General features: G+C 43.8%; 1 protein-coding gene across 4 annotated transcripts; it reads left to right on the top strand.

The window, feature by feature from the left end:
- Positions 1-2,857: 2,857 nt before the first annotated feature.
- Positions 2,858-13,146, top strand: LOC139573513 (amine sulfotransferase-like). 4 transcript variants are annotated; one of them, XM_071397028.1, is made up of 8 exons: positions 3,296-3,707; positions 4,583-5,269; positions 6,749-6,910; positions 8,814-9,022; positions 9,409-9,535; positions 9,807-9,901; positions 10,016-10,196; positions 11,010-13,146. In XM_071397028.1, the coding sequence occupies exons 2-8, from the start codon at positions 5,254-5,256 to the stop codon at positions 11,141-11,143; spliced, it is 924 nt and encodes a 307-aa protein (XP_071253129.1). In that variant the 5' UTR covers positions 3,296-3,707; positions 4,583-5,253; the 3' UTR covers positions 11,144-13,146. The 4 variants fall into 4 exon arrangements, with proteins under 4 accessions (XP_071253126.1, XP_071253129.1, XP_071253130.1 ...); XM_071397025.1 differs by lacking the exons at positions 3,296-3,707; positions 4,583-5,269 and adding an exon at positions 2,858-3,277; XM_071397029.1 differs by lacking the exon at positions 4,583-5,269.
- The last annotated feature ends 326 nt before the right edge of the window (positions 13,147-13,472 follow it).

The following is a 13,472-nucleotide window of genomic DNA, read 5'->3' as shown; positions in this document are numbered from 1 at the left end:
AATGGAGGATTCTTTTACGAAAGCAAATTTTGAAGGACACAGTTATTTCAATTAAAAATCATTATTTATAACCTTGTCAACGTCTTGACTATATTTCCTATTCATTTTGCAACTCATTTCATGTATGTTTTTATGGAAAACAAGGACATTTCTAAGTGACCCCAAACTTTTGAATGGTAGTTATGTATATGTATGTATGTAATAAACTCAGCAAAAAAATAAATGTCCCTTTTTCAGGACCCTGTCTTTCAAAGATAATTTGTAAAAATCGAAATAACTTCACAGATCTTCATTGTAAAGGGTTTAAACATGGTTTCCCATGCTTGTTCAATGAACCATAAACAATTAATGAACATGCATCTGTGGAACGGTCGTTAAGACACTAACAGCTTACAGACGGTAGGCAATTAAGGTCACAGTTATGAAAACTGGATCGGAGAGTGAGGGCTAGGGCCATTCCCCCCAGAAATGTCCGTGAACTTGCAGGTGCCTTGGTGGAAGACTGGGGTGACATCTCACAGCATGAGCTGGCAAATCTGGTGCAGTCCATGAGGAGGAGATGCACTGCAGTACTTAATGCAGCTGGTGGCCACACCAGATACTGACTGTTACTTTTGATTTTGACCCTCCCCTTTGTTCAGGGACACATTATTCCATTTATGTTAGTCATGTCTGTGTCATGTCTGTGGAACTTGTTCAGTTTATGTCTGTTGTTGAATCTTATGTTCATACAAATATTTACACATGTTAAGTTTGCTGAAAATAAACACAGTTGACAGTGAGGGGACATTTCTTTTTTTGCTGAGTTTATATATATACACACACACAAACATTAACAGAGTGCATTCATGGAGAGACACGCCTGGTGCATCTTTACCCCACACTGTCTTTCACTAGAAGTAGGAATAGACCAGCCTCTCCTCATGTATTGTCAAATCAGAAAACAAGACCAAGTAGTTCTCCCCTTTCTCAAACATGAGTCAGGTTACATGGGGAGACATAGAGACCACTGATGATTTAGTGTTGAGTCACGCTTTATCCTTCTGTCCTGTTCCAATTGAGGAGGAACATTCCGCAACCACAGCTTTTATCTTCTTACAGTATCTGGGGGCCGGGGCCCTCTGGGTACGTGCGGCTTCGGTGGAACAGATACACACACATACACTGACATTTACTCACACACACATATACCCTCCCACAAACACAGATGACACACACCCTCACTCACACCCTCCTAGCAAGTCACCTGGCAACACGATCACTACTGTGAGAATAGTACAGATTTTTTTTAAATTGCTGGTGAAAAGGACATTCTGTAAAACAGATTATTCCCAGGCCACTGACTGGAATGTTCTAATTACTATTGAACTGTTAGGACCGCAGTCTGTGGGTTGGTTGGAGGAACTCTTCTCTGGTACATTCTTTCCTCCAAGGCTCTGTCCTGATTCCTGTCCATGCCCCCTCAGCAACGTGACAGCTCACTGATAACTGACAGATATGTGGATTGCGACTACGCATGTCCTTATCAGTTCTACAGAGAATAGATATGTATTGTATAGGTACGTATTGGACATATAGTACTGTCATATTAGAGAAATTTCAAAAACTGGTGAAAGGTATTTTTATGTTTTATTGATCTCTAACAAAATATGAATCCAGCAGAAGTATTAGGGTCCATGCATGACAGGGCCTGGCCAGAAAACGTGGAGAGATTACATTTGCCCTAAAACACTTTTCAATCACCATATCAACGCAAAACGTTAAAAAGAGGGGGAAAGCGCTGTATTTTAGACCGATTTGCCTCATGATTTGGCAACTCGAAGACAAGATCTCTTTCAGTCACACTGGAGCGCTGCTACAGGCTCTTTGCATGCCTTAACCAATCAGATTCACAGAAATCGCAGGTCACGCGGGCTGGGCACAATGCACAAAGTTTAAGGCAGTCTCCACTTTCCTCTGGTATTTATTTAGCAAGCCTGATAACACATCACACCAGACAGACACAAACAAAAACTCTTCCATAAATGTATCAGCCTATACACTTAAACTTTAGCGATCTGACATGCTGTATTGCATGGAAACAATATAATTTTTCAGTCTGATCACTACTATGTGCCCTATCTCTTGCCAGGGTGAAGGAAGCGGTGTATTGATAGCCAATTTGTTTGTGAGAAAATGTGAATTGGATCAAATTTGGGTTATATTCAAACTTGGACTGACTATACTACCTAGGCTTTTTCAATCCAAAATGATTAACTGGAAATAATCATTAAACACAATAGCTAACAGACTGAGTACATTTTTAATTAGGCCTAGAGTTGCATAGGGCGGGACAATATGACGCAACAAACCCGCATACAGAAAGCTTTGTCCAATCATGTTGCTTTCTCTGTCTGTGTAAACAACCCTAGTCCTAATATAATTAATATGTAAACTACAAGGTTGCTGCAGTTTGACAGTGTTTTCATCTTCCCCAAGGACATTAGTTTGTTTAAACCTTGATTAGAAAAACTCTGGTCCCATCATAGCCCATTTTAAACCTTTTTACAACAGATTAATCACGGCATACCGTATAAGGTCCTGAGTTTTACCTGGTTAGGTTACCAGAACAGGAAAGACTACAGCCACAGAATAATTTTTCACCACACCACTCTAGTACGTGTGGTGCCACCTCTGATGCACAGGGTGGAAAGTGTGTGTGTGAGAGTGCGTGAGTGCGTGAGTGCGCAACATGTTGACAAAACAAAAATGAATTTGGCCTCACAAAAACGTTTCTCAATTAATTTTCTTAGTAAAACAAACTAGTTAAGAATACCGTATTTCCTATGTAGCCTAATCAAAATCGTTTTCCCGTTTCTCGTCGGTCATGGGGGATGTAAAATATGGCACATTGCATGGAGTCTGTAACCTGTGTTTAAAAAGCGCAAATCAATCTGAGGTGTGCCCGCGCAGAAAACAAACCCTACTGCTGCGTGCGCGAAATTGTATAGGCGGTCAGTATTCCTCGAGCACGACACGAATAAAAAACCAAGCGGAAACGTGTGTTTGTCTTCCGCGCGTCTTCTTTTGGGACAGTAGGTGATATTCGGGTGCGCATTGGACACAGAGCACATTTTACTTGCTCTGCCCGCTATCCATCATAAACCCGTATTTTTAAGAATAGTTGTGGATTGACTGCAAGAAACTTCTTGGGGCCAGGGATTTCATAGTAGCCTACACCGACTGTGGATTTTGTCACATTGGCATACAATGACAACTTCCACCCGTACAAAGACAGGTAGAGAATACTGTGCGCTCTGTGTAGTGAGTGGAGTTATAGTTGGAGTTCAAAGAGGTTGCTATATTGCCTATTGCAGAATACAGTGCCTACCCTTGTATTGCCATTTTATCATGTTAATTGAATGTTAAACCAGAATCTGAGTGGCATAGTTAGAAACAAGTAATTACTTTGTTTTCTTTGTGTGATACATAGGTGCGTAATTTTGTTATTGTTGTCATATTTGGAACCTCTCAGTGAGATGTTTGCATGTCTGAAGTGTACATTACTGTCCACAGGCATATATATTATGCACTGTTGCATGCAAGATCTGTCTCACCCTTTAACTAGATGATAGGAACACTGGACAATTTTCAGCAAGTTGCAACCATGAAATACAGTTATAAACACTTTTCCATAAACAAGGTCTAAATCATGTTTGATGCACTAGGTAAGTCATTTTTTTGCAGTACTGTTTAAACTAGATGATAGGAACACTGTGGACAATTTTCAGCAAGTTGCAACCATGAAATACAGTTATAAACACTTTTACATAAACAAGGTCTAAATCATGTTTGATGCAATTTGTAAGTAAACATTTTTGCAGTACTGTATAAGAGATAGAAAGGATTACATAGGACCATGAATGGTGACCAATGCTTGAGCTTGATGGACACAAACTAGGCAACTTTTTGCCCCTGTGATTCAGACCAGCCTGTGAACAGAACAACATGCTCTCTGCCCCTCTATGATTTACAGCTAGAACTGCATTGTTCCACAGCAAACCCACCATTTATCTTTACTGCAATATTTGCTAGTCCTTCATTGGAAGACTTTTTTTTGTACCCAGACTTTGTTTATAGGTACTTGAATGTTATTAAATGTCTCCTTTTGTTAAAGGGGCAATCTGGGATTGTTACATACATTTTAGGACTTTGGAGTTAATGGCATGTAGCCATTGCTCCAACTTGTTGTCACGCCCTGACCTTAGATCCTTTTTATGTCTCTATTTTGGTTGGTCAGGGCGTGAGTTGGGGTGGGCATTCTATGTTTTTGTTCAATGTTGTCTATTCCTATGTGTTTGGCCGGGTGTGGTTCTCAATCAGAGGCAGCTGTCTATCGTTGTCTCTGATTGAGAACCATACTTAGGTAGCCTTTTCCAAACTGTGTTTTGTGGGTAGTTGTTTTCTGTTTTGTGTCTGCACCAGACAGAACTGTTTCGGTTTCATTCGTCTCTTTGTTGTTTTTGTTATTTAGTGTTCAGTTTTAATAAAGAAAGCATGAACACTTACCACGCTGCGCTTTGGTCCACTCCCTCTTCTTCAGACGGTCGTTACAGAACTACCCACCACTAAAGGACCAAGCAGCGTGGTGTATTGGACTCCTGGACATGGGAGGAAATCCTGGACGGCAAGGGACCCTGGGCACAGACGGGAGAGTATCACCATCCAAAAGAGGAGCTGGAGGCAGCTAAGGCGGAGCGGCGACGCTACGAGGAGTTGGCTCGAGGAGGCGTGCACGAGAGGCAGCCGCAGAATTTTTTGGGGGGGGAGGCACACGGGGAGATTGGCGGGGTCAGGTCATAGACCTGAGCCAACTCCTCGTGTTTGCCGTGGGGAGAGATTGACTGGGCTGGCACCGTGTTATGCGGTGACGCGCAAGGTGTCCCCAGTGCGCACTCATAGCCCGGTGCGCTAAATCGCAGCTCCTCACATCGGCCGGGCTAGAGTGGGCATCGAGCCAGGAGGGATGGTGCCGGCTCAGCGCATCTGGCCTTCAGTGCGTCTCCTCGGCCCGGGTTATCCTGCACCAGCCCTACGCACGGTGTCCCCGGTTCGCCAGCACAGCCCAGTGCGGCCTGTTCCAGCTCACCGCACTTGCCGGGCTACAGGGGGGATCCATCCAGGACGAGTTGTGCTAGCTCTGCGCTCGAGACCGCCAGTGCGCCTCCACGGCCCAGTGTATCCGGTGCCTCGGCCAAGGAAGAGGCCTCCTGCATGTCTCCCCAGCCTGGTGAGTCCTGTGCCTGTGCTAAGCCCTAACCCTCCTGCATGTCTCCCCAGCCTGGTGAGTCCTGTGCCTTCTCCCAGAGCCAGGCCTCCTGTGTGTCTCTGCACTCAAGTGATGATCCATGGCACGAAGCCTCCAGTGATGATCCATGGCACGAAGCCTCCAGTGATGATCCATGGCACGAAGCCTCCAGTGTGTCTCTCCACTCCAGCGACGATCCCCAGTCCGGAGCCGCCAGAGTCTCCCTCCTGTCCGGAGCCGCCAGAGTCTCCCTCCTGTCCGGAGCCGCCAGAGTCTCCCTCCTGTCCGGGGTCGCCAGAGTCTCCCTCCTGTCCGGGGCCCGCTGCGAGGGTCCCCAGTCCGGGGTCGGCGGCGAGGGTCACCGCTCCAGAGGCGCCACAAGTGGGCCAAGCTTAAGGTGGAGCGGGGTCCACGTCCCGCACCAGAGCCGCCACCGCGGATAGATGCCCACCCAGACCCTCCCCTATAGGTTTAGGTTTTGCGTCCGGAGTCCGCACCTTTGGGGGGGGGGGGGTGTATTGTCACGCCCTGACCTTAGATCCTTTTTATGTCTCTATTTTGGTTGGTCAGGGCGTGAGTTGGGGTGGGCATTCTATGTTTTTGTTCTATGTTGTCTATTCCTATGTGTTTGGCCGGGTGTGGTTCTCAATCAGAGGCAGCTGTCTATCGTTGTCTCTGATTGAGAACCATACTTAGGTAGCCTTTTCCAAACTGTGTTTTGTGGGTAGTTGTTTTCTGTTTTGTGTCTGCACCAGACAGAACTGTTTCGGTTTTGTTCGTCTCTTTGTTGTTTTTGTTATTTGGTGTTCAGTTTTAATAAAGAAAGCATGAACACTTACCACGCTGCGCTTTGGTCCACTCCCTCTTCTTCAGACGGTCGTTACAGAACTACCCACCACCAAAGGACCAAGCAGCGTGGTGTAATGGACTCCGTAATGGACGGTCGTTACACTTGTAAATGCCTCATGAGTTTAGGTCAACTGTTTTACCCCACCAGAACCCAAAATAGAATCTTGTTTGTAAACAATGTTATTCTTAACAAACCCTATATGGTTTCATAACTATCATTTTGATATCATTAATGGTCAGTCCTTGCATCCATGACTCTGTTTATGTTTACATTTTTCCAGCCCCAACCCTCAGCTGTTTACCAGTGGTTGTCCAATCCCAGATTGCCCCTTTAAACATTTCCACTTGGCTTCCTCCTGGCTCCCTGTGATCTGATAGCTATATAAACATTTGTTTGGAATAACAACCTTATTTACTGGGATTTTGGGTGTTTATTTCAGATTTTTGTCTAATCAAGCACAGCGTTTCAACTCTAGATGAGTAAGACTTTGGCCCCGTGCCTTCTCACACAGCTGGAGGTGTATGGTTATTCCCTTTTGTGTGTTAATGCTTACATACATAGATCCAGATTGCTTGAATGAGTGGGCCTTTGACTATGTCTTGTCTTCTCAGATCATTTGGATTCCACTGATCCCCAGGTTCTGGACTATATGCTGGTTCCTCACCGGAACTTCAACCTGATCAATGGGGTCCACTCTCCCGACGAGGTCGACCAGATCCAGAACTGGGAGATCCGAGACTCAGACATATTCGCCGTCACTTATCCCAAGTCAGGTGAGTACTGTAGACAGCATGGATGTACTTACCTAGAATACCCAGTTGTTTACCGCTTTTAAAACATGCATGCAAACCTCTTTTTATCTCTTCCTATAAGGTCCTCTTACACAGCTTCAACTCAACTGAGTAGATCTCGTTCAGTGAGTTTACTTTGCTTATCTGTTAATGGGCTCTTTTCTTTACCTGTGTCAGTCCAGCAGCCCAGATAAGTGAAAGAAATGTCCTAGTTGTTTTAAGCCAACAAAACTGGTATTTTCGCTTATCTCCCTGCACAGAACCTTGCCCGCATCCTTACATTAGGTGGAATGCTGCATGCCCTGTTCTCCCCTTGGCTGAAAACAATGGTTTAAACCAGGCTAGATTAAACTGTAACAGACCGATGTCCCATAAGCACCGTATCAGAGCAGGAGTAGCACAGTGACGGTAGGCAGGACAATGTCCACATTCAAATACACTATATACAAAGTATGTGGACACCCCTTCAAATTAGTGGATTTGGCTATTTCTGCCTCACCAGTTGCTGACAGGTGTATAAAACCGAGCACACAGCCATGCAACCGTCATAGACAAACATTGGCAGTAGAATGGCCTTACTGAGGAGCTCAGTGACTTTCAACGTGGCACCATCATAGGATGCCATCTTTCCAACAAGTCAGTTCGTCAAATTTCTGCCATGCTAGAGTTTCCCCGGTCAACTGTAAGTGCTGTTATTGTGAAGTGGAAACGTCTAGGAGCAACAACGGCTCAGCTGCGAAGTAGTAGGCCACACAAGCTCACAGAATGGGACTGCCGAGTGCTGAAGCACGTAGCGCATAAAAATCGTCTGTCCTCGGTTGCAACGCTCACTACCGACGTCCAAACTGCTTCTCGAAGCAACATCAGCACAAACTGTTCGTCGGGAGCGACATGAAATGGGTTTGCATGGCCGAGTAGTTGCGCATGGTGATCTTAGACTTGTGTGCAATACCAAGTGTCGGCTGGAGTGGTGTAAAGCTTGCCGCCATTGGACTCTGGATTAGTGGAAACACGTTCTCTGGAGTTATGAATCACACTTCACCATCTGGCAGTCCGACGTACGAATCTGGGTTTGGCGGATCCCAGGAGACCGCTACCTGACCCAATACATAGTGCCAACTGTAAAGTTTGGTGGAAGAGGAATAATGGTATTGGGCTGTTTTTCATGGTTCGGGCCAAGCTCCTTAGTTCCAGTGGAAGGAAATCTTAACCCTACAGCGTACAATAACACTGTAAACGATTCTATGCTTCCAACTTTGTGGCAACAGTTTGGGGAAGGTCCTTTCCTGTTTCAGCATGACAATGCCCCGTGCACAAAGCAAGGTCCATACAGAAATGGTTTGACGAGATCGGTGTGGAAGAACTTGACTGGCCTTCACAGAACCCTGACCTCAACCCCAACGAACACTTTTGGGATGAATTGGCCTAATTGGCAAACATCAGTGCCCAACCTCACTAAGGCTCTTGTGGCTGAATGAATGCAAGTCCCCGCAGCAATGTTCCAACATCAAGTGGAAAGTCTTCCCAGAAGAGTGGAGGCTGTTATAGCGGCAAAGGGGGGACCAACTCCAAATGAATGCCCTTTTTGGATTGAGATGTTCGACGAGCAGGTGTCCACATACTTTTTAGTGTAGAATCCCTGAGAAACAAAAGTTCACTACATTTTCCCCCATTAAAAATAACCCCTGCATTGTCAGTTAAACAGTGTGTGGGTGTTATCAAATCAAAGGTAGTGTAGTGAGGTGAAAGGGCCAAGCTATCCAGTATTGTACATTGTATGGTAGGACTGAAATGCCACATTGTCCCTGCATGGACAATTGAAGTTTAAATTGAATTGAAATTACCTCTGGGTGACCTGTAGTGTCCACTCTGCTGTGATTGACAGGGACGATCTGGATGCAGCAGATTCTGACTCTGATAGAAGCCAAAGGTGACGTCACTCCAAACACAGAGCATCTCAACGCGCAGCGCGTCCCATGGATCGAGCTGATTGGCAGTGAGAAGGAGTTTAACGCTACCCCTTCCCCCAGGCTACGGGTCACCCACCTGCAGTACAAGTTCATGCCTCTCGCCATCAGACAAAAGAGGGGAAAGGTCAGTGGAATGCAAGGATCATTTTGGTATCACTTGGGTATTATTCTGTGGTATTAGCACTTAGCATAATTAGCACTTTGGTATTGGTGTTAGCCTGCAGGTATAATGCTTTATTACTTGTTATGTATGAGCCTTTATAATGCCTTATAAGGCTTTTAATATTTTATATATCGCTGTGTATCAAAATACTCTAAATGGTCGGTATACATGCTTATTATAAGTCTTAGAATGCATAATACCTGCAGGCTTTAAGTGTTACCCAAAGTCTATTATCACTATTTGTCATTACCTTCAGGATTACTTTTATTAAAGTATTGCTACTGATATTGATGGATCGTTTTTTATAGTCAATCTATTAATATGCAGTATGACCTTGCTTCCCTAAGGTGATCTATGTGGCCAGAAACCCTAAGGATGTTCTCGTGTCCTATTACCACTTCCACAAATATGCAGCCATGCTGGAGACGCCGAAGGACTTCAATGATTTCTTTGAGAAATTCATGGAAGGGAAAGGTGAGTAGAATGTGTGCCATTGGTCCTGTTAAGGACTATGAATTTCGTACATGATGTGCAAAGCCAAGTATTTTTTTCTATGGGGAGTTGGCACTAGCCAACAATGCTTTACGCTTACAGTTAAGTCAGTTAATTGTGATTATTTTGAAATGAATGATGTCGAAAGCCTTCTTAACACTTTCATCTGTAGTATCCTTAGGTTCAACTGTGCTTTCATGGTGGTAGGCTGGGTATGAAGTATCCATTTGAGTCTTTGCTGTGTGTGTTGCAGTTTTTGGGAACTGTTGGTTTGAGCACATCAAGACGTGGTACGCTAATAGAGACAACATGAACTTCCTGTACATCACATATGAAGAGATGATCAAGGTACCAACAGTGGCAAAACCTACCTGTCCATCTACTTGTCCGTCCTGTCCTGTACTCCGAGTTGGCTTGTGAGTTTACATGAGTCTCAAAGCATGAACGGTGTGTGTGTTGCAGGACCTGCGCTCCATGGTGGACAGGATGTGCAGGTTTCTAGGGAAGGATTTGACAGAGGAGCAGATGGCCAGTGTGGTGGAACACAGCACCTTTAGAACCATGAAACAGAACCCGCAGGCTAACTACAAGACAGTGCCCGACTCCCTGCTTGACCACAACAAGGGCACGTTTATGAGGAAAGGTATGCACGTCACACCTTCTAAATCATAATATGTGATAACAGAATGGTCACCTGTCTCCTTATCAATACACTTTAGTATGAGGATTGCACAAGCTGCATATTATTTCAGCCTTATTCAAGCCAAAAATCAAACCACAAAGGGCTTACAGTACTATACTTGTAACACCAGGCCCCCACACATTTACACTGAACCAATGTTCCGATAGATATACAACCATCTGGATTATAATTTGTGCAAACCTAAAGAACAATTACATTTATGATTTTTTATCGTATAGGGCAATTCCGCCACTTTTCAATCTCATATTCATGATCTCTAGAATCATACCAGTGTCTACATATGTGAAAACGACGAGTTAAAAAGCTACGGTCCTATTCTATTTGTAATCTGTGACATCACAGGGTAGGATTAAAAGTAAGAAAAACTGTGATTTACATCAAGTGTCTAGCCAGAGGGAGGTTATTTTCTTGCTCCGCACGTCACCGCGAATCTCGTAGTGTTTGATGTTATCGGGTAGAACTTTAACCTTAGATGTTTATATACGAAACGTAGAAATGTGCCATTTTCACATATGTACACTGCTATTGTGCTGGAGATAATGAACATGTTGAAAAGTGGTGGAATTGCCCTTTAATACTCTTTTACATTATTGACTGATTTCCATCCACACTCTGACAGGGACCATTGGGGACTGGAGGAACCAATATGTACACTGCTATTGTGCTGGAGATAATGAACATGTTGAAAAGTGGTGGAATTGCCCTTTAATACTCTTTTACATTATTGACTGATTTCCATCCACACTCTGACAGGGACCATTGGGGACTGGAGGAACCATTTCACTGTTGCACAGAGTGAGAGATTTGACAGTGTCTTCCAGGAGAAGATGAGGGACCTGCCCCTCTCCTTTGCGTGGGACATCAATGACGTCAATAGTGCCACGTAATGACATCCTAGTCACGTCTTGCAGGGATTTTTTAAATCCTTGGGCGGGCCCCCTAAGCATTTTTCCGGGTCACCTAAGTCCAAACAGTGTAAAAAGAAAAAATTCAGGATGGAAAAACGCTTTCACTGTAAACTTAAATAACTAAATGTCTTTTTTTTATACCACAGCATTGTTGAATACTTGTTTATGATGTACAGAACGTGGGCATTTATCCCTTACATAATAGAACCTTTGAAAACTAACAGTCACCTAAATAAAAGCTAGACAGTCAGGGACAATTGAAAAATCCCCCAAACAATTAATTTAGCACTACAGATTTCATGTTTGAGCAAAAGAACACAGAATTAGCCATCGCAAAATGCATAGAATTGCTTTTAAACGGAAAATGTTTCTCGGCTCCATGGCAGAATATGTAGAATCGCAGGGAATTTGCTTTAAAACGGCAAAGACGAGGGCCTCTAAAATTCATGCCCCTGCCACGTCCACCACCTAAGCCCATTATTGATGCAGAAAAAACACTGCCTTAGTTACAAGTTACCCTAGATAACTTAATAAGCTAGTTATAAGCTATACTGAACAAAAATGTTTCATGAGTTGAAATAAAAGATCCCATAAATTTTCCATACACACAAAAAGCTTATTTCTCTCAAATTTTGTGCACAAATGTGTTTACATACCTGTTGGTGAGCATTTTTCATTTGCCAAGATAATCTATCCACCTGTCTCAAGTTGAGGGAGTGTGCAATTGGCATGCTGACTGCAGGAATGTTCACCAGAGCTGTTGAATGTTAATTTCTCTACCATAAGCCACCTCCGTTTTAGAGAATTTGGCAGTACGTCCAACTGACCTCACAACCGCACACCACGTGTAACCACGCCAGCCCAGGATCTCCACATCCGGCTTCTTCACCTGCGGGATCTTCTGAGACCAGCCACCTGATAAAACTGTGTTTACACAACCAAAGAATTTCTGCACAAACTGTCAGAAATCATCTCGGGGAAGCTCATCTGTGTGCTCGTTGTCCCAACCAGTTTCTTGACCTGACTGCAGTTTGGCGTCATAACCAACTTCTGTTGGCAAATGCTCATCTTTGATGGCCACTGACATGCTGGAGAAGTGTGCTCTTCACAAATTAATCCCAGTTTCAACTGTACCGGGCAGACAGCATGTATGGCGTTGAGTGGTTTGCCGATGTCAGCGTTGTGAACAGAGTGCCCCACGGTGGGGTTATGGTATGGGCAGGCAAACTACGGACAACAATTTTATCGATGGCAATTTGAATGCACAGAGATACCATTACAAGATCCTGAGGTCTATTGTCGTGCCATTCATCCGCCGCCATCACCTCATGTTTCAGCATGATAATACACAGCCCCATGTTGCAAGGATTTTCACATTCCTGGAAGTTGAAAATGTCCCAGTTCTTCCATGGCCTGCATACTCACCAGACATGTCACCTGTTGAGCATGTTTGGGATGCTCATGATCAACATATGACAGCGTGTTCCAGTTCCTGCCAAAATCCAGCAACTTCACACAGCCATTGAAAAGTGGGACAACATTCCGAAGGCCACAATCAACAGCCTGATCAACTATGCGAAGATGTTGCTCTCTGAGGCAAATGGTCATACCAGATACTGACTGGTTGTCTGATCCACGCCCTTACCTTTTCTTTTGAAGGTGTCTTGTGACCAACAGATGCTTATCTGTATTCCCAGTCATGCAAATCCATAGATTAGGGCCTAATGAATTTATTTCAATTGACTGATTTCCTTATATGAACTGTAACTCAGTAAAATCTTTGAAATTGTTGCATGTTGCATTTATATTTTGTTTCAGTGTAGTAGCCATCAATCCAAATTGTATATTAAGGTTTCTATTTTACAGAGGGAAAAACTGTTTTGCAAGTGTACAGTAACTTCTCATGTGCTGTACCCACAATGTTTGTCAGTTTTGAACGTGTATAAAAAATGTATTCATAAAGTTGAAAGAATTGAACTATATTTAAAAAAAGCAATTGTCTTGACTCATTTTAGCTATATGGTGATTGAATAAGGAAACAGTGAATTCAACCAGTGTCTTTTGAAGGTTATGTTCTGTAACAAAATGTGCTGCTGCCCTCTGTGGGCCAGTCAGAGTTTCTACAACTGTCTTGTGAATTCCAAGCCGGCAAGCACTTATTCCCTATTTTTCCACATTCAGATTATCTAGATGGCAATGTAAAGTCCACATCCAAGAAAAGTACTTAACACAAAATTCACAAATGCGAGTTATAGATCTTTCATTCTCATTGAAAGCAAGTCTAAGAAGCAGTAGATCTGTTCTATGT

The sequence above is a fragment of the Salvelinus alpinus genome, chromosome 4 (genome assembly GCF_045679555.1).
Source record: "Salvelinus alpinus chromosome 4, SLU_Salpinus.1, whole genome shotgun sequence".
NCBI lineage: Eukaryota > Metazoa > Chordata > Actinopteri > Salmoniformes > Salmonidae > Salvelinus > Salvelinus alpinus.
Note: the sequence above shows the minus strand (reverse complement) of the source record. Positions and strands in the feature narration are given on the sequence as shown.